Source organism: Euprymna scolopes, chromosome 22, assembly GCF_053919585.1.
Source record: "Euprymna scolopes isolate OS-2025 chromosome 22, ASM5391958v1, whole genome shotgun sequence".
NCBI lineage: Eukaryota > Metazoa > Mollusca > Cephalopoda > Sepiida > Sepiolidae > Euprymna > Euprymna scolopes.
The window spans coordinates 46487616-46510741 of NC_136503.1; the positions used below are offsets into that span (position 1 = coordinate 46487616).

At 32.7% G+C, this 23126-nt stretch overlaps 1 protein-coding gene across 5 annotated transcripts in view; it reads right to left on the bottom strand.

Annotated features, from left to right (window-relative positions):
* The window catches only part of LOC145243404 (uncharacterized), a 302808-nt gene that overhangs the window by 99798 nt on the left and 179884 nt on the right, over positions 1-23126 (bottom strand). For all 5 annotated transcript variants that reach the window (XM_080106260.1, XM_080106258.1, XM_080106259.1 and 2 more), the window contains 6 exons: positions 21306-21426; positions 15662-15856; positions 12002-12200; positions 5131-5262; positions 3963-4064; positions 12-107 (listed from right to left, as the gene is read on the bottom strand). In XM_080106260.1, the coding sequence (XP_079962386.1) occupies positions 12-107; positions 3963-4064; positions 5131-5262; positions 12002-12200; positions 15662-15856; positions 21306-21426 (845 nt within the window). The remainder of the gene's footprint in view (positions 1-11; positions 108-3962; positions 4065-5130; positions 5263-12001; positions 12201-15661; positions 15857-21305; positions 21427-23126) is intronic.

The window sequence follows — 23126 nt, forward strand, 5'->3', positions numbered from 1 at the left end:
TAATTACTAACCCGACTTCATTTCGTTGTATTCTTTTAATATTTTGCCTTCCACCTGAACCATGTAAGACGTATCATGCTGCAGATTTGAGAGCACAAAATGGTCTTCTGTAAAATTATAACAAATAGCAAAATTCATTAATAACAGCAGTAGTAATCGAAAGTTCTACACAACAGCAGCAACCAGCGAATGAGGTATCGACTCTCTATTGGACAAGATCTCAATCAACAACATCTTTCAGCTAATCAGAAACGCGTGTTTTAATATTTCGCACATAATATAAAAACCCAATACACCAGCACTTACTCTCATCCTCTCCCATTTTTTCCAGTTTCTTTAAGGTCTCATTAAAAAAAACAACAAAACAAAACAACACATCAGACCAAAGTCACATGCAATAAGAAACATTTACAGATTACTGAACACATAATGACAGCATACACACACTGCTTATTAAACTCACTTATATACAAGTTCACGTATATATGCTGAATAGAAAAAGGCAAGCATACACACACACACACACACACACACACACACACACACACACACACACACACACACACACATACACACACACACACACACACTGATTGATATATTTTTGCATGGAGAGACCAGTGTTTCTCAACCTTTGATGACTCGTGGCCCTCTTAGTGAATATCCCAACACTTGTGACCCCCTGCACTTCAACAAAAAAAAAATGCAGGTTTTGTTGCATGTTGTTTATTTTTATCTTTATTTTTTTTTTTTACATAGGAGTCACCATTTATCAAGGCCCAGAGGCCACTCTAGGATAAGGGTTAAAGAGTGAACAGTAGTAGTCAATGGGACGATATCATAATATTTGTTATTAGCATAAATTTGGTAAATTGGATTACTTAAGGGGAACGGCTCATCAAGAACTCTTTCCATTAAGTAATCCAACGTTTAATTACTCTAAAAAGTTAGCATAGTTTGATCAATACTACATCAGGTATTATCGGTTCAATTAAAGTAATCCAATTAAACTTCATTACATTTCAATTAAAATACAACAAATAAATTTACTGATATTGATAAAATCAACAAAGCTTAATTTGTTTATTGATACTAGCTGGACCATAGGAAATTCCACAGCGGCATCTTTCATATGTAATATATTGTGGATGTTCAGTGTAAATGGAGACCTGGCGATATAATTGTAGTCCTTTTGTTAAAACTGTAACAGTATTTATCTAAGTAATCTGGTTAATGTAGCATCAGAATATGTCTCGTTATTACGGTTTATCTCCAATATCCTTATAGGAATCTGTGACATATTTCCATTGTATGGATGCCTGACGTGAACGAAAACCCACAATATCATTATAGCATCTTTAGACAGAACAGATACTACCCTTAGATCATAGCCAGAAGATCAGGAAAGTATATTTTAGTTTCATGTACAGCTCAAAAGTGACATCATTTTTTTTTATTTAAAGTTTTTTTTTAATTGAGCCTTCGATGATCGGGAGATCCTATTTATTAAAAAGGAGGATAGAAGGTGGTAACATACTATAAACATTAAATTAGCGTATCTATATATTAATTTAATGTTTGTAGTATGTTATCAGCTATCTTCCTTTTTAATAAATAGGATCTTCCGATAGAATAATTTATAATCAGTATTAATATATAGATATTAGCTTACTCAATCCGGCGTCGCCTGGGTATATCTGATTGCAGTTACTGTAAACCTGTTAGGTAGTCTTTGACAAATATATAATAGCAGTTATTTACTCATTTTCTTTTTCATTTTACTTCAGTGTAAAGTTTCAGAAATCAAGAGGCCCCTTTCTGGAGGTAACATGCTCTCCATATAAGATTAGCAGGGCTACCCGACATTGCCCAGAAAAAAGTGTAATATATTTCTATTAAAACTATCCATCCCTCACTCTTTCACTCTTTCCTCCTTTTCTGGTTCCCCCTCCCTCTCCCCATCCTCTCTTTTCTCTTCAGTCAGCCCATTCCTCTCTCTGAATATACATACAGGCAACTCGTTTTTATAGATATCTCGAGAAATGAGTCGACATAACTCTTTAATAAAAACAGTTACTTCCCTTTGGCTGATACATAATTTGGCTAGAAAATCGACCTCCTCGCTTCTCCTGGCGAAATTTGTGCCAGTTTAGGGTCAGATAATGAATAATTTCTTATTATCAGTGTTGATAAAGAAAATATCAATTTTGTGTGTATTTGTTTTGTAGTTTTTGACTTTTAGCTGGACATACAGACATTTACATGGAAGATCTGTGGAGAGATGCAACTAGATAGGTCGTCGAACATCTGGGAACATGATCCACCACCGATAACATCAAATGGATAAGTGACAGTGTTCTACGACAAAGACATACAGGCAGGCAGACACATAAAAGACAAGGCCATCAAGCCAGATATAGTAATATGGAACAAGCCCGAAAGGACTGCACTCATTATCGATGTCACAGTTCCAAACGACTTTGGTCTTAATAGAGCAGAACGGGAAAAGATAACAAAATATCAGGACCTTAAAAATGATCTAAAAGCAACATGGTCTCTGAAAGAAATAAACACCATACCAGTTGTGACAGGAGCAACTGGCCTAATGAAAAAGAACCTTCAAAAATACTTAGAAGCAATCCCTGGAAAACCAAGCGGTAAGGAAATACAGATAGCTGCCATAAAGGGAACAGTGTCTATTCTTAAAAGAGCCCTCGGATATAAATTTAAATTATAATAGAATCAAGTGTTAGCACCAGGAAGGAGCCCCTTGATCTCTTTAAACTAACAAAAGTAAAATAATAATAAAAAAAGAGAGACAACTGCCCTTTATATTATAGATAAACAGATATCTGGGTGTTCAGTCCTCCTTTACCTATCAAGCATTAACTTAGTAAAGAAGTGAAGAACATTAATTTTCTTCTTCCCAATTGACTAGCTCGCTATGTTATGGTATTCTTATTGATCTTATCGGATTTCAGGATAAGAATTCATTTAGTCTGGTGGAATATCTAGCTAAGTGCTGGTTATAGACATAAACATAACTAGAGCAAAGTGCTCCATTTCTCGTTGTCATTTGTCAGCCAAAGAACAGGGGTCAATAACTCTTCTTTTTGTAAAAGTCGTGCAAACTAAAATTATATTTTGCTACATTTTTATACAATCTTTCTGTACAAAAAGAAAATATTCTTAAACCTCTATAAATGTTTTTTTTTAATATTTTGTTACATTTTTATACAACCTTACCGTAAAAAAATTCTAAAAATAATTTATGTTTCATGTTTTTTTCATATTTATTATTTCATTTTCAGTTATGAATCACTCATTGAAAAAAATATATATTAATACATTAAAATTATATTTTGCTACATTTTTATACAACTTTAATGTAAAAAAATAAATAAAAATTCTAAAAACAAGCTATGTTTCATGTTTTTATATTTATTATTTCATTTTCAGTTATGAATCACTCATTGAAAAAAAAATTATATTAATTCATTAAAATTATATTTTGATACATTTTTTTTTATACAATAAATGTTTCGATTTTCATATATTTTTGCTATTTATTTTGTTATTATATATTTTTTGCGTTATCGTAAACACTTGTTTATATTTGAGGTTCACATAATGGCCGCTAGACGTCAGTTCTCTTTCGAAGAACAGGGGTCGATAACTTATCTCTGTTGTTAATATGTCACTGACATGCAAAAGTGTCCAGATTTTTTATTAGTGACACCATCTATATGTTAGGCTCCGGACGTATTAGGCGTGTTAACTCAACTTTGTTTATTCCATTTACTATTTTCAATCATTTGACAATATTCTTCATGCTTCAACTAACAACCCAGCCACTTCATTACCCCTTATCCCGAGTGGCTTTTGGCCTTGATAGACGGCGTCTCATTGATAAAATAAAGGAAAGACAACTTAATATCAACGGGAAGTAATGTCAAGCTTACCTGTTGTATGATCAATTCGGACATTTCTGTCTTTTTTGTTTGAAGGCCACCAGCTAACAACATAACTTTCAGGATGGATGAAATAATCTTTCAACTTTTCATCTGTGAATATGAAAAAACAATTTTTCTTTTTCATAAAAATGTAGAAACAGTTAAGGAATTACGCAGAGTTATGCAAAATACAGTCTCGTTAAAAACAATAATCTATATAATAAAGTAACGTTGGGCCTTCCTCGCTCATTCAGACGTAATAGCTTAATAACAAAAGTCTTCACATTATTTGGACTATTGCTCTAATCTTGAGTGTTATTTTCGCAAGGTTTCGATCGATGTAACCTCCGACCTTCTTCAGGTATATCTCGTTGAACTTGTGAATCTTTCTGCCGAACTTGAGGAACGTGTGTTAAAAAGTAGAGGATTTTTATCATTAAAACAAGGATATCAATTTAATTTATAGTCAGAGTTCATGTCTTTATTCTGGTTTTTATTGCCACTTAATAGTTTCAGACACTTTATCCTAAGGTCTTCATTGGGTGTTAAGGGTGAACTCATGATACCCTTAAACCACAAAGAGAACCATTTATTTAATCTTAATTTTTGGCAATCTAGCGCCTTCAAACTGGACCACCTATTCAATTTAATTATTGAAACTCTGAAAATCACAAGCTGGACCACTTATTTATCTTTAATTATGAACCCCAAACCATGCTAATTATTTAAGGTCCATTGGTGATACTCTAGGAACTACAAACTAGACCATCTAATCAATCTTAATTCATTACTGTCTGAGAACCGCAAATTGGGCCACTTATTTAATTAATTTGCCCCAGTTGGTTCTTCTTTATTTAACAAACTATAAATAATGTCAATAATAACTTCATTGGTGATACTCTAGGAACCACAAACTGGACCAAATATTTAACCTTAATTGGTTAGAGTCTGGCAACAGCAAATTGGACCACCTATTCAATTAATTTTCTCCAGTTAGTTCCTTTTTACTTTACAAACTATAAATCATGTAAATAAATTCTCGTCTCAAAAATTCTAACAAAACATTAAATAACGGAAAGTGGATTAAACAAAAAATTTGAATAACTTCAAACTTGGTTTTAAAATCTCCAATTCCAAACCATTTAATGGCATGATTTATTTATTTTCATAGTCTTACCTTTCTTCCACACGATGAGGGCTGAATGACCTGTAACCTTTTCGCACCAAACTTTGGAAGGAGGTTGAGGCAAGTCTGTAAAATGAATAACGAGTTGTGTTCCTGCTTCACAGTTTTCATAGGTCTTTATATCTGTGAAAGAGAAATATAACAAGTAAAAAGATGAATTGTAAAAGCAGATAGGCAAAAAAAAAAAAAAATAAATAAATAAATAAATAAATTACAATGACTCTGCAACTTCTTGGTCTTTTTTTTTTCTCAGCAAATCTTTCTTGGAGTTTATATATAAGATCCATTGCTGTTTTGGAAAGTCGGTTCTCTCTATCGTCCTAAACACATTCTCACTCCTGAGGTTATTCTCTATCGCTATAAATCTATCGTGTATGAAATATTGTTGCCATATTTGGGCTGGTAAATATCTGTGAGTTCTTGATAAGATTTTTTTTTTTTTTTTTTACACAGTGGTCACCACTTATCAAGGCCCGGAAGCCACTCAGGGATAAGAGTTATATATTATATTGATTTATTCCGTGTTTCTATTTTCCCACCTCATTTGATTGTTGCTCAAGTGGTCTCCATCAAGTCGCTGTTTTGATACCTCATTGTAATACCGCTTCCTATTCCAGTAGCTTGTTTCCAAGAACCGCAGGTTTGTGGAACTTTCTTCCTGCTGACTGTTTTCCTCCTAATTATAGCCTTTGTCTTTTCAAGACTAATGTTAATAGGCATCTCCTGTGTTTACGACAATCATCTTTCGTATTGGTTAGCTCTTTACATCAAGTGGCTACACGCCTTGTCTGGAGCGATCTCCATAAAAGTAAATTTCAATTCATATGATGACATCTTTAATATTTCGTTTTCAATATCAAAAGATTTTCTCAAAAATGAGTGAAGATTTTATTTGTAATTTTAATTCGGGTGGGGTTGGGGGCAGAAAAATGGCATAAACATCAGCGACAAAGGTAGGAGTAAGCAGAAAAAGAGTAGCGATAAAATACAGAGGAAAGAAGATAATGGGCACGGAAAGATTTCGTGTTATTTTGAAAGCAATACCATGGATATGAGTAGAGAGAAATACAACAAAAAAAAAAAAAAAAAAGGAGAGAAGACACAAAAAGAAAAGAGAATGTTATGCATTTTCACATGCCCATCAGTAATTAAGGGAAAGAAATGGAAGGAAGGGCAGTAGGTAAGCTCATAGAAAAAAAAAAATTAATGTTTATTTTTAAGATGATTGGAAATGACAAACAAAGAGAAACGCAGTCTATATTTGTGACAAAAGTAATGCAAAACGTGACATTTTGTTTTACATAGGCATCACCACTTATCAAGGCCAAGAGGCCACTCGAGGATAAGGGTTAAGGAGTGTACAGTAGAAATTGGACAATATTGTAATCGTTAGTAATGGAAATTCGGTAAAATTGTTAACTTATATGGAGCGGCTCACCAAAAACTTGTTTATGTTAGACTTGAACACAACCATATTGTAGTCAGCCGGAAAGCAGGAAAACGGAAGCCAATTCCATAGGCGTGCAGTTCTAAGAAAGAAGCTTTGTTCATGGAATCTACGTTTAGGTTTAGGCACAGATAAAGAGTGGGGGGAATTAGTGACAGTGTTTTCTGCTAGACGAGTGTTTCTTGTGAAAGTCTGGCGAGGGGGGGACCATAGATTGGAGCTCAGCCGAGCACTTGCCATGAAAATAACGATAAAGCAGAAACAAACTCGCAACATCTCTTCTGTGAGAAAGAGATTGCAGGAAAGAGAAAAGGACATCCCCTACGAGGCTACAAAGTCTATTTTGAACTCAAGGCAGAATGAGTTCTTTCTAACAGCTCTTGCCCAGATGTGGCAACAGTACTCCATCCTTGGACGTACCTGGCTCTTATATAGATAGAGAATTGCATCAGTAGTGAGATATCTACTGGATCGATAGAAAGATCCCACCATTTTTCCAGCGACTTTGGCAATGGATTTAATGTATGTGTTCCATTTAAGATCAGGAGTAAAGGTCAAGCCGACAAGCTTGTCAAAACATGAGGCCTCCCCAAGACGAGAGCCATTCATTGATACCAGATTAAGATCAGCGCGTTGATGATGTAAAGATAAAAGCTTGGTTTTAGATGCACTAAAAGTAACAAGCCACCTCTTTCCCCATTGTATCATGCGCTCAAGATCAGAGGAGAGAGAATCGGAGAGAACTTGGTCGTTTATTGTCTTAGATGTGCTGCCATAGATAGTAGTTTCATCAGCATAAATGTATATGAATGATTTAAGGATGTGATTTGGAAGATCATTAATGTAGATCAGGGAGAGAGTTGGGCCCAGGATGGACCCCTGAGGGACTCCAGCATTAATACTGAGAGCTTCTGATTTCTGCCCATCAACCACTACTCTTATGAACCTATCATAGAGAAATGATTTAATAATTGAGAAGACATTTCCAGCTATACCATAGCTGGAGATCTTGTGAAGTAAACCTTTATGCCATACTCTATCAAAGGCCTTTGATATGTCAAGAGCAATTGCCCTAGAAAGGTAGCCTCTGTCAAGAGATTCGCTAATCCTATGGGATATAACTGTAAGCACATCTGCTGTAGATCTAGCAGAACGGAAACCATATTGTGTGTCACTAAGGAGGTTATTTTTGCTGAGATGGTTGATTACTTCTGTATTTAACACAGATTCCAGCAACTTACTCATGACGCACAGGAGACTTATTACACAAGTTACGGCGCCTCTGTCTATCCTGTCAGATGAGAAAATCAAGGAAGAAAAGAGAAAATAAAAAATGTCCTCTATAGACGGCTTATTAATATATGCATGACATTAATTTGCATATTAGGACAGTGACTGCTGTGAAAAAGAATAAAGAAGAAAGCATAGGACAATCTTCTTTTTGGACAGATGAGAAAGAGACGGTGATGACGGTCGGTGAAGATTACAGTTGAAGTCAGGAGTTGGCAAGAAGGAGTTTGAGGGAATATTTATTATTATTATTATTATTATTATTATTATTATTATTATTAGTTCTATTCAATACTAGCATGGGTACCCGGCGTTGCCCAGGTGTTGAGAGGTGGTATATTAAAGCTATTGAGCAACCAACCCCTTAAAAAAACAATAAATACCCATGAGTACCTATGCAAGCGCAAAAAAAAAAAAAAAAAAATTAGCCGCAGTTGCCAGGTTCGAACCTGTAACGTGAAAAAAGAAAAGGAAGTGAAAAAAGCAAAAGCGTTAGCCGTTTTGCCCACGGCAACCTTATGACATCACGGGCCATTGAAATAACGTCTTTTAAACATATACTGAGATCGCTAGGCGTAGATTACTTGCAAAAATGTTGACGGAAAAACTGCCCCCTCCTTGCAAAGAAACGGTCTAATTGACAGTCAAAGAATTAATGTTTTTACCAATTTTTGGATATTTGTTATCCGAGAGATCAATTTACTTATGATACCAATATTTTCAGTGTTCGTTGCATGTGTCCAATGTTTTTGGCAGACATACAAACACACACAGACACACACACATATACTAACACACATTTTGCCTTAAATATAATAGATTATATTTCTCTTTGTCAGTACGTTACACTTTTTCTCAGAAACTGCTGGACTGATCTGACTGGAATTTTGTATGGACCTTTTTTTATGATAATGTGAAACGAACTAAGTATTATAGTATTCATTCGATTAACAGGAATTAGTATTTAATGACAACAATGAGCGCAAATTTAATCGTATTTAATAATCAATTTTACATAAACCACTCATTCTAAGTCAACAGGCTATAACTTTTACCCGTTTTTAACAGCTTAAAAGTATAGAGCATTGAATATTTCTGAATTGAGAGAAAAGCAAAGCATTTAGGTAACGGGAAAAAGGAAGTTGTTTTTATTTTAGGAAAGTAAATGTGCAGGTACAGAATTGTTTAACCATTGCCCAACTTTATGTTATTTTTCTTTAGCTAAAAATAGGTATGATGTAGCCGAAATCTATTAGTCATTCGATGGTGTTTTTAGATTATGTGATGACTTGAATGAAATTAAATGCAGGGTCTAAATCTAACATGTGAGAGATTTAGTCATTATTTAATGGTACAGCATTGTATTATACTATGACTCGGGCAACGTTGGATGCCCCTGGTAGAGAGGTGAGTAACCGACATTTGAACTGGTGACAATGTTATGGAAATAACAAAGTGCTTTGATAACGGGAGAATGTTTTGAAATAGGGCTGGAATTCATTGTATTTTTTTTTTTTTTTACATGGAGGTCACTACTTATCAAGGCCGGAAGCCACTCGGAGATAAGAGTTATTGCGTGTACAGTAATCAATGGGATAGTATCGTAGTAATCGTTAGTATTGGAGATTTGATAAAGTGTCTTACTTAAGGGGGCGGTTCATCAGGAATTTGTTTATGTTGGACTTGAAGACATCCAAGTTGTAGTCAGGTGGGAAACAGGCAAACGGAAGAGAGTTTCACAGTCATGCACTTCTAAGAAAGAAGCTTTGCTTATGGAATCTATGCTTTGATTAAGGCACAGATGAAGAGGGGGGAAAATTAATGACAGTGGTTTCAGCTAGACGGGTATTTATCGTGAAAGATTGGCGAGGGAGGGACCAGAGATTGGAGTTCAGACGAGCACTTGCCATGGAAATAGCGATAAAATAAAGACAGGCTCGCAACATCTCTTCTGTAGGAGGGAGGTTGCAGGGAAGAGAAAAGGGTATCCCCCACTAAGCCACAAAGTCTATTTTGTACTCTGTCAAGGCAGGATAGGCTGTTTTTAGCAGCTTCTGCCCAGATGTGGCAATAATTAAGCCAGAAATAAAAAACTGTTAAAATGTGTAGAAGGATATTTAATAAAATAGGATTGGAATGTTTGGTTTTAATAAACAAAGATACGAGACAAAAAAAAAAAAAAAAAAAAGACCAGGCAAGGATCTTTGGTTATGTAGATACATGACGTAACGAGTTTAGAGAAACCTTAGAAAGTTGCATGGAATTGAATATGTATCAGCATTAGGTGTGAGTGTAATGCATTGTGCATTTGTAATGTTTATATTGTGCGCAATGTATTTATGGATGATTGGGATTCCGAATTAATTTATTATAGAGTATAGAAGAAAAGGTACTGGGTGACCCCTGACTTTTACTTGAATGAGACTATCATTTTTATATGATAGTGTTGTAGACACGTGCTAGGGGTTACAAATGAAAGAAACCACAAGTAGTTCAAAGTGTATAAATATAATACGTATTTATCATAAAGAATACAGGAGCCACTAAAGTGGTATGGGAAGAACGTGTTCGTAGCATGCGGTTAAACATGGTATGAATGTCTCCATTTTGTCTCTGAAACCAGTGGTATTCATAAGATTGATTGATTCCGCTTAGTTCTGAAATAGGGGTGATTTGTACCCCACAACAGATATCTACAGGATGGGGTAAAAAAAAAAGTCCCACTTTTTAAATTCTTACTATAGCAATGCTGTTGCAGTTATTCACCCAGTTTAAGTAAATTCATGTTATTAATGAACTGTCATTTTGTTTTGCATATAACTAATATTTAATTAATGCAATTTTTGATGCTTAGATATGGCTTGGACAGGTAAACACCATGCATTTATTGTGGAAAATTTTCTCACCAACAGAGAATCTGTAACTGCAACCTTAAGAAATTTCAGAAACCATTTCCAACTGAGAAGATGCGGGGTTATATTAAGAGTGAGGTGTTCAAGCATTATTATTTTTTTCCTTGTTTGTGAATTATTCCATGGATTTCTGCCTTTGGATTATTATGGACCATCTTCTTCCAATTACGGGATTTCCTTGGATTTTACTAGTACAAATGGAAATTCTTTTAACTTTCTTGAAGTTTTACATTTGGATTTTACCGTCACTGGATTTTTTATCTTCCACCAGACTATCCATTCATGTGTAATCACCTTTTTCTTTACCATATTCCCTCTGCTTAACTTATTTTGTTTTCAAGTAAGATCTTTGACTTACTTGTTGTTTCATCAAATACTTCCGCATGCAAAATCCGATCCCGCATTTTTCTAATTCCTACCCTCTGATGAGAAGGAGAGTATTTCTTCGAAACTCCGCGGATTAAGGACTATCCATTTATCTAGTGTTTCCTTTTCAGATTAAATATGTTTTTAACTCATTTCAAAGTGTTTTTTAACATGTTTTATTAACTGTTTGCTCATATTATAAGCTGTATTTCCTATTTGGTTTTTATCGAGCTTTTATATCTTGCTGAGATAATTTTATAAATATTAATTCTTTAATATTTATAATTTACTTTAATTTTACCATCTTTGATCATTTTGGTAAATTCAATTGTAATTTTCATTTATATATATATATATATATATATATATATATATATATATATATATATATATATATATACACAAGACAAACATGTATACGTTCATTATATAGCTACTACCCCCAGTATACAACAAAAGTGTACAGGGATACAGTAGAGCCTTGGGGTACGGGTTTTTCAGTTTACAATGTGGAATGCAATGTTTTTTTCGGTCCCTTGTTACGGTATTTTCCCCGTCTTACGGTTTTATTTATAATTTTATTTGATTATATACATGTTTATAATATACTGTACTGTATTTTGTTACTAATTTTTAAAATGTACTGCATTAAATTTTGCTTCGTCCCTGCCATACGGCGATTTCACCTTATGATCCCAACCCCAGAACAGATTGGTGTCGTATCCCAGGGTTCTACTGTATTATAAAAGTATAAGTATTAAGGTATTGCCTTATCAGACTTTTTGTTCACAAATATAGTACAAACTATCAAAACCAATTAGAATATCTCACAAAATATTGCTTTCACCTTTCTTGAGATATTCCGTATTTTCAGAGTCTCCATGTCGTTCATCTTTTTCAGTAGTTGTGACTTTCTGGGAAATCTTACATGCTATAAGTTGTAAAGTAAGCCGCTCTCCAAGAGTTACATCACGGAGTTGCAAATCTGTGATATCAACCGGAATCATACCACCATAAGTCTGACCATTCTTGAGTATTTGGTATCTCTAAAAAAAAATTAAAAAAACAAAACAAAACAATGGATGAATGGACAGGTGGACAATTTGTTTGTGAATTTTTTAGATGTGGATTAATAATTCATATTATTTGGATTATTCGGACTACTGTTCTCATCTGGTTAGTTCCACAGCATTTCAGCCCATGTAACTCGCGATCTTTTACAGTTGGATCTTTTTAAACCCGGGAAATTTTATTATGGATATATGTAGGCATTAGTTATTTTTAAACATAATGAATGAAAAATTCAAAAGAATGATACGGCTAGCTAACCAGTTTCGATCCTCGTTCAAAAGAGTTACATCGAGGTTAAAATTACGATTAAGCGAAAAGGATATGACTGAATAGAGATTATATTAAGGGAAAGGAGAAAACAAAACATACACACAAGCAAAAAAAAAAAAAAAAAAAGTGGAATCAAATAGAAATCACATTAAGTCCAAGAATATTTTCTTTTTGTTTACAAAGAGAAAGTCTCCAAGATCTGATGTAAATGGTTTCGAAAATCAAAGTCACTCTGCACATATAGTTACACTTTTTAGCTTGTTTTCTTGATAGAAAATAATGGCTCTTTTGGAAGATTCACACATGTGAATCTTCCAAAAGATCTTCCAAAAGAAGATTCACACAGTATGCTATAATTCATGTTTGATTTAAAAATTTTGTTTTACTCAAATTTGATGATTTCAGTAGAAGGTGTCGTCTGCTGACAGCTGATTGGTTAATTATATATATATATATATATATATATATATATATATATATATATATATATATATATATATATATATATATATTCATATATATATATATATATATTTATATATGTATATATATATAAAGGTGAGAGATTAATAATTGTGAAATTATCAATCAAGTTTTCATAGGAGGAATCGTAACAAATTCAAATTTATATGTACGGTCGTTTCGGAAACGATATCCTTTTATTCATTCGACATTTACAAATAAATAGTAATAATAGTAGGTAATTACACCTATCGGGCTTATCATAACTGTAATACTCCGAGCACAGCACCTTTAAATATATTTTACTGACCCGGTCTATAACACACACACACACACACACACACACACACACACACACACACACACACACACACACACTCTCTCTCTCTCTCTCTCTCTCTCTCTCTCTCTCTCTCTCTCTCTCTCTCTCTCTCTCTCTCTCGCTGTATGTATATTGTTATAAACGGGATGGGCGGGGTGATTAAATATAATAAAAAGCAAAGGAAGGGATATGGGAAGGAATTTATGAAATGCAAACGCTTATCGTAGGCGGACAAATCTTCTGCATTAGGGGGATATTCACGGTCCCAATTTATTAAAGATAGGGGAAAGAAAGATTTAACGAAAAACAAATATGTTCGAAATTAATGGAGTTGGGGGATATTTTTAACGTACAACCTGAAGTAGAATCCTATAACAAAAGACAAAGGGTAACAGCGTGGTTGGACTCCACGACCACGAGGGGAAAAATTCAATTTTCAGTTCGCCAGAAAAGAGACACAAAAATTACTCACGATTCTCTTTTTTTCTCTCTGTTTTGTTTTGTCCATTTTCTTTTAACAATTTGTAAGTGATACAGTTAGACCAAATGAATTCTCTTATGAGAGAAGAAAGTTTCAAATAACAAATTCAGTTTTTCAATGCCGAGCGACACATTCAGTTCGATTGGGTTTCCGCATGGAAGAAAGAAATTCAAACAATAAGTTCACAGATTTTCAATCCGTTTCTTTTTCAATACATGCCTATCGGCATCCGTTTTCGGTGCTCCGAAATAGCTTTTTCGAGGAGTTAATTAGGGTATTTCCATAGCTAAGCGTTCCAGCTCGCTTTCGGTCGGGATATTTTTTTTTTTCCGACGTTGCCAAATGTGAAACCGCGACATATTGCTTAAAGGTCCAGAGAAACAAAATGAGACCGGACTTTGGTCGAACTGCGCGTGCACGCGAGAGAATTTTTTTCCCCCTTTCTTTGTTTCGCACCTCGATTCTAAAAATAGAATTGACAAAATCGTGTTTTCTTTCTTTGTTCTGCTTTTTAGCGCCAAAGGGACTCGAAAACCAAATGAGGTCACGAAGTGTGTTGACTGGGTAACTTGTCACTTATTTCCATACTGGAGGGTGTGGGAGGTTGTGGGAGTTGAAAACTCCCAGTCTAACTCGATTATCGCCCTTTAACTCAGAAGAGCGACCTAGCTACGTCACTTCCTGTTCCCCATATTTCTTCCTCTTTTGTGCTGGACCTTCAAGCAGTCAAGATGTAACAAACACCGCTCCGGTGGGGCCATGAGCCACCACCTCTTTCCTGACTAGGCAGCCAATCGCAAGTAACGTTACTCATCTTTCAATGAACTCTCATTCTTTCTATCGCTTCTTCATGTATATTTATGTAAATAAATTGCATTTCTTTCGCTGATATATAACGGTATGTTTTCGTCTTCATTATGCGACCTTTTGTCTTTTCAATTCCTCTACCATTAAATACATACACCATTACACACATGGGGACAGGGTCGTCTATCACACAGCAGACCATCCTGTCCCCAACAAGGTGTTGACGTCGGTTGAACGTTTTTCAACTCTCTCGTTCTCTCTTTTTTTTTCTTTTCTACACTCTCTCTTTCTCTTCCTCCATACTTCGCTTGTCTTTGCTTTGGTTTCCGAAATCGGATCACAGTGTAATAACTATTCTGCCGCTATACGTCACTTTCTCTTCCTTCGTTCACATTCGAACATGCAATCAAATGTTTATCCTATATCGCTAACAGAATAATAAAATAATATTTGATGTCGAGGTGGCCGTTTGTAACAATATATATATATATATATATATATATATATATATATATATATATATATATATATATATATAGTTAGTTAGTTAGTTATAAAATATATATGGCGATTAAGCTACACTGAATATTCCGCGTTTCATCCACTCTAGGACTCTTCAGGCTTTATATATATATATATATATATATATATATATATATATATATATATATATATATTAGTTAAAATGGGAAAAGGTTATCAGACATTAATTGGTGAAATAACCGAAAGGGTAAGAAGTTCAAATGTCCCGTATGTGTATATGCAAGACATATATATAAACAAAAAGTGTGCAAAAAGATACTAGATATAATTACATTCAGACTTGATCAAATGAGACAGAAATGAAAACTTTGCCTTCACGATACCAAGGTGAACCAAGGCTGCTATGACAACTTGTGAATATCCAATTATCTTATTATTTGGCCTATAATTAATACTTATAAACATTATTTCAGGTTTCATGTTCAGTACTTTTAAATATTTACATTGTTTCTTTTGAAAAATTATTTATAATAGTTTAATGGTAATTGGAGAAATAATATGGCAATATCTGAAAAAAAAAAGAAAAAAGATTTAATAAAAAAAAAACTTACTTCAATATTATTTTCTTCATTTTGTTGGTCTGTCCAACCTATATCAATCCCTTCGGGGCTCATTTTCTTAATGAATAACTTTGGAGATCTTTGATTGTTTGAGGCTTTGATCCATAATATGTTCGAAAGGACGCTATCACTCATTAGAAACACATGATTGGAACCAGAGTAGGTGTCTTTCTGGCCACAAATTGACTGGAAAAAGAAAAATTAGATTATTTTCGTTTAAAAAACAAAAAAAAAAAAAAACAAATTGTCATCAATACTTCTGTTAAGACTTGGCTAAATTTGGTCAGATTAAAACAAAACAGAAATACATAATCCGTTCTTTACTATGACTACTAGCAGAAGTACCGCCTATTAACTGGGAAACAAATTCATAAAATCAAATATTGAACGTTGGTTTAGTTTTACAGCATATAAACCTTTTTTTTCTTTTTTTTAAAGTTATTTAATACCGAATTTGGTTGATTTAGTAAAAGTTGTATGCTTCAAGTTCTTTATATCTTCAAATATTTATTCATGAAGTTTGGTTTGGTTGATTATTTTACGGCATATCAATTCTTTTCAGGTTATTTAATGCCGAATCTGGTCATCTTGATAAAAGTTTTTATGCTTCAAGTTCTTTTTATCTTCAAATATTTATTCATAGTTTGGTTGATTTTTTTTAGAAAAAAATTGTTGTTTTTACTTTAGACTTTACAGAACATGATTGAGTTTGCAAAGAGAAAGGTAAAAAAACAATAATATTAATCTTTGGTGTGTTTTTGGTCAGAAAGCCAGTATCTTCAGCCAGCTTGATCTAATAGCACCATATTGAAGAATGTTAGCGTAAGTATCGAGAAAATTTTGTGGCCTTACTTATTTGGTAAATTTATGACTTCATTGACAGAAAGTATCACTGCTATCCATGCACTCTTCTATGAAAGAAAATAATAAAACTTACACATTTTAAGAGAAGCTTAAAGTGTCTATAAATGTGCACAAATTAATACTATATATACGATATATATGTATATAATAATAACGATAATACCCCACCACCAAAAACAAAAAAAAAGTAGAGTCACCACAAGTGGCACTAAACCAAATAATCAAAGGGTCAAGGAGAATAGAAAACCAGCTGGATGAGTGCGAAAATGGACTGGGAGCTTGGGGAAGCTTATTGCCACCCTAATTCCAGTGAAGGCTAATGTTCACTGCCAGTGAAAAGTCAATGATAAACGGATGTTGCGCTAATGCAAATTCATTTGCAAAAGTTATCAAAAGAGGTGGAGAGTATCGGAAATCTGGGGGAGATTTGTTGTCACTCAGACTCCAGAAAACACCACAGATTGTTCGCAAAGAGAAATCTTTGATAATAGCCTGTGTCAAAACTCCTAGTGAATAAAAGTAATAAAAAAAATAATAATTCATTGAATTAAACTAGAGTTTGAAGTTAGTCTCTCTGCATTGAATTACCTGCAAAGTTAATGACTTAGATATTTTGATTCCGATGTTTGAATAACAAAAATGATAACACCGCGAAAAATACAAGCAATAGAAATAAAAATATGAAAAGTACAAGCAAAATATGATTTTTGAAAACAATGAAAGTCAGTTTTATTAAGGCATGAATTGAGCAAGGACAAACACAGAACAACAAGACCCATCAAAAACAAGACACTTTTGGAGCAACATATGGGGGAAAATGGCAAGAACACGATGGAAAAAAGCTGAATGTCTGAGTAAAATAAAAAAAAGATCTTCAGGAAATTGAAAGAAAGAAATAAAAATTAATGAATAAAAAAACACATAAAAGGAACTAAAGAAAAATGGCAAATTGAAAAGCATTTGAGCACCATAGAATACATGGATTTTGGTTTAAAATTCACAAATCTATATGAAACACGAACAAAAAACTTTAGAATATGCTTACATGAAACGGATATACCGGAGTGTATGATCAAAAGAAGAATCACATTAATCAAAAAAGACAGCAGATACCAAGCAACTATAAACCAATAACCTGTCTACTATGTGGAAAATATTAAAGCTGAGTGAACAGATCTACCACTTTCTTGATAGGCATGTACTACTCTCTGAGATACAGAAAGGATGCCAAAAAACAACACTAGGAACAAATGATCTGTTTGTTATATATGAACCAAAAATCCTGAAGAAAGTTTTTTTTTAAAGTATAGCCATAGCATGGCTTGACAAAAAAAATACCTGAAGCATGGATAATGAAATGCTTAAGAATGTACAAAATATCTGAGAAAATTGCCAACTTTATAGCGAAACAATGGAAACATGACAACTGAAACTGACAGCTGGAGGACAACACCTGACAGATAAAAGTACACAGAAGCATCTTCCTGGAAGGCATTTTATTTCTACTATTCTTTGTCATATCTATGATAAACATTCAGATAGTAAGTTGATGAACAGATCTTTTAACTGTCCTCTTGTATAACTTGTTTGCACTTTTCGTTTTCTTTTTGCCAATAAATTTTATGTGATTTGAATATTATTATTATTATTATTATTATTATTATTATTATTATTATTATTATTTATACTAACTGGGTGTTAACGTACAATCCATTGTCAGAGAATGCTCACTGACAACAACTGGTAATGTTTCCTGGAATCAGAAGGCCTTTTTTTCCTTTTGAGTCGCTGCACTATGAAACAGGCTGTTAGAAGTCTAACAGTTCAAGGCAATACTGGACACATCATAGCCATTGATCTTTGAATAATTACTCATCAATTGAGCAAAGAAGGATAAGTGGTGACGCATTTCTGGTGCAAAAGGTCAACAACCAGAATTTAAATAGATCTTACAATAATTTTTTTTTTTTTTTTTACCCTAGCATTAAATCATATCCTTCCAGAAACCAGCAAGAGACAGTGACGATGTATATCATATCCAGGAGTAAAGTCACATTGAACAAAGAGCTGTGACAACAGAATATTCTTTTCATTCTTTTCATTCTCAATATATATCCAACACAATTAGACACAGTTAATCAACCGAGAACCAAATCAGTCTATATAAAAACATATTAACAGATATATATTCAAGAGTCAAAACAATAAAAAGAATATTCTGTTATCACAGCCTTATATATAAATGTACACATATTCTAACTGTTGTTTCACATTGTTTGCTGCATTTTGTGTTTTTTTTTTGTTTTGTTTTTTTGTTAAACTTTATTTGATTTTGTATAAATGCTGTTTGGAATGAAAAAATGTACAATGCTTACGATGCAGAAGGAAAAACTCCAAACTATGGAAGATATGGGATTAACTAGTGGTAGAGATATGTTTAAATGCGTATCCATCAAAGGATTGTACATATATTTTTTCCTTTCTGAAGATGAGGTATACCTTGAAAATTCGAAGCACATAACACCACGACACCATCTTGATTCAACATATTATGCTAGCAAATAAATACTTAATAATTGAATATTATTGAAATCTTTCAATATCATCATTTATTATGTTTATTTTGTCTCGTATCCAATGCCGCTTTTTCTGCAAGACTGCATTGTCATAGCCTTCAAACACAGTGGTGGCTCGTGCCTGAAATTAGTGGGGGTGCTGCTTCAAAAATTTTACGTATTTTTTTAATATCGTGTAAAGGAATTCGAATATATAAATAAATATTTAATCAAATAATAAACAAGCATTCAAATAAATATTCAATTATATAACAAAGAAAAATAATCAATCAGAAATGGATAATACGCAAAAACTTTTTTATTAAAAAGATTTTTTTAAATTATGTACACTTTACAGAATAAAAATAATATATATATTTATTCCTTTTAAACTTTTCAGATTAAATAAAAGTTTGCGTTTTTTTTTTTTTTGCAAACAAACATTTTAAAAATAACTTATTTTTTATAAAAACAAAAAAGAAAAACTTTGAAATTTACCTGCCTCCCTACGAGGGTTAATTTAGGAGTTTACTATTTGAAAATAGCGTTTTATTTAATAGTTTTATTTACAAAATTTATTTTTAAAGATGTATTTATAACAAAACGTATTTGTAAATAAAATGCAAAATAAAAAAGCTTACATTTTTATATAGTGAGCAAACAAACAAAAATATTTAAAGATACAAAATTTTATTTACAAATCTTTTAACAACTTGCTTTTTATATAAAAAGAACAAACTTGGCTATTTACTGACCTTCCCATGCCGGTAAAGATCGACATAAAATTGAGATTTATTATAAGAAAATAGGATGTCATATATAAGCATTATAAAACATCGAATTTTAATGTAGCTTTCTTCCCCAAAAAACAAAAAAATTAAAATTGTCTCAGTCCAGAAGGATTTCTAATTACTTTTTTTAATGCGTATTATCTGACCCATCTACTAACAAATTCAATGTAAAGTTTTAAAATGCACAATTATAAAAAACTGTGTTTTTTTTTTTACTTACAAACACATTTTAATAAAAAAATATTGTGTAAAAAATCCATTTTTCAAAGTAGTGTAAAACTTCTAACATTGTCCTTGTCGGAGGCAAATAAATGCTAGTTTTTTTTATATCTAAAACATACACGTTAAAAAGATTTCTAACTAAAATGTATTTTCAACATAAACTGTTTCTTCGCTTTTTTGCTTCTAGAAAAAAATGTAAACAGTTTTTTTTGTAAAGTTTAGTTGTTGCAAAATAAATAGCATTTAAAGAAACAAACAAAAAGCCAGGTAGATGGAAAAGTAACTTTATTTTTATGGTAAGATTTATTTATTGTATATTTGGTTTTTACCCTTGGCCGCGTGTTAGCTTCACTGCTAAATTCCCGAATACTTTTAATAAATAAAAATAAACAGTTTCTGCATATTATATATTTCCGTCTGTTACCGACTTAAATCGCAACGCTAAAAGTGTGCGTATTTAAAAAAAAAATAGCACAATATTTTATGTACAAGAACACGTTATGTGCAGATTTTAATAATAATTTTTAAAAATATAAGTAAACCTACTTTTTTTTTTCAATAACAATGTTATCATATCTATACAGGCGCACACTCTCAGCAAACAACGAATTTCACGACACGGAACTGCGCTAATCGACAGTTCTTCAAGAGGCTTTCATCGGCTGTCTAAAGCGTCTAATCCGCGCATGCGTACAAGAGAATTTCATTAAGAAAGTGTAACTGTGAATTTCACAGCGCCAAGCAAGTTTTATTTTTGTTATTATATGCATTTGGAGATACCGACATTAAAGTTAATGATTTTATAATGTACACATAGAAAAAAATAAAATAATAATAATAATAATAATAATAATAATAATAATAATAATAATAATAATAATAATAATAATAATAATAAACAAACGTATTATTTTTAATTCTATCATTAATATTGTGTAGAAATAACTTGGGGGTGCTGCAGTCCCACAGCCCCATGCACGAGTCGCCACTGTTCAAACACAACTCTGTACACATTATGCACAATGATTCAAGTAAACTATAATATCCTTGTCTGTTCAGGTAATTATAATTTGACTTTTATATTTCATATTTTTTTCATACAATTACAAAATTTAGATAACTACGAAAACTTCAAAATGGAGGAATAAGATAGAATTATGCAATGTTAATTTCAGTACTTTAAAAAATACAAAAAAAATATACCTTAACAAAGACTTTATATGCTTGGTATAAGGAAAGATCTGTGAGAATGAACTGGTAGCCATGTTTATTGCTGTGGGTGTTTGTACAAATTTCTCCATAAAGCTCATCATTAAGAAAGATTCTGAAAAAAATAATAAATAGACTTGCATTTTATTTTATACTAGTAGAAGTACCTGTCTATGTCAGATAAGAAGCCTAAAAAAATGTTAGTGATTGACCACAGTCGAGGGTGGCCCCTATTTTTCAGGTTTTGCATTTTGTAGATGTTTAATTAACAATTAATTCTATTCACTAGCTATATATCTACCTGGCGTTGCCTGAGATTAAAAGAAAAAAATGACTGACTCATTTATAAAACGGAAACGGAAATTAAAGGAGAGGAAGAATAAAGGTGTGTGTATGTGTGTGTGTGTGTGTGAGAGAGAGAGAGAGAGAGAGAGAGAGAGAGAGAGAGAGAGAGAGAGAGAGAGAGAGAGAGAGAGAGAGAAGGACAGTTAAGCAGGAAGAAGAAATAAGAGGAAGAGGAGTTCAGTGAGAGGAGGAGGAGGACGACGACAACGACGACGACAACACACACACAGAGAGAGAGAGAGAGAGAGAGAGAGAGAGAGAGAGAGAGAGAGAAAAGAATAGGGAGTGGATGTGGTAAGTTCAGGAAACTTCTATCATGACTAACCAGTAGAGCGTTACTTCTGTCTATCAAGGGAATATTCTACCAGGCATGTATACACAGTGTAATGATGGAACTGAAATCTGGCTAATGAGAGTTGAGGACATGTGTTGCATGTAGAGAAATGATATGAGAATGATACTAACGATGTGTAATACAAGTCTTAAAGACAGCCTGCCTTAGTTCTGATGACCTCAGAGAAAGATTAAATCTGGACAGTATAGGGAGATTTGTGCAGAAGAGTAGACTTCAGTGGTATGAGCATGTTGAAAGAATTGATGCAAGTTCTTTGGTTAGTAGATGTAGAACAGTTGAGATAGCAAGTTCAGCTCACATGCAATCGCAAAGGAAAACATGGGAAGAAGTGACAAAAATAAACCCGAGGGAAAGGGGGATCAGACCTTGTTAAAGATAGGTTATTTTGGAAATCAATTTCTTAAAGCTGTTCTATACATGTCAATGTAAAGCGAACGTTAAACCGATGATGATGATGATGATGATGATGATGATGATGATGATGGTTTGCTTATAATCTTATTCCTGCACACACCAGCAACATATCTACATTATATATATATATCATTACTAAAAAAATTCTTATACTGATTACTACATTTGTTACTATAATTACTAATTCTTTATTATTATTATTATTATTATTATTATTATTATTATTATTATTATTATTATTATTATTATTATTACCCATGATCATTGAATATACTATTATTAGAATTAATTTGGTATTATTATTATTATTATTATTATTATTATTATTATTATTATTATTATTATTAACTATTTTGCATTTCGGGTCAACTTTAGAAGATTTTTATGCAAGCTGAAATAGTATGCACGGTTTGTTTTTTTTATATATATTTTTTTTTTACATATCCAAAATTTTTTCACTCTTTATTTGTCAATTTATAACTACAATAAATTGTGGTTTCACTTAATGCCTTAACCAGCAAATTCTAGCATTGCTACAAATATAATTTGCTGATTTCTTTATGTCCTCTGATTAGAAGAAGAACAAGAATAGCATTCTTTGAAACTCTGCAGAATAAGGACTTTGTAGACTGTTTTTTGGAGTATTCAGTCGAACAATAAATTTTGATTGTAAAGTTCAACTTAGTTTTAATTTTCTTTCT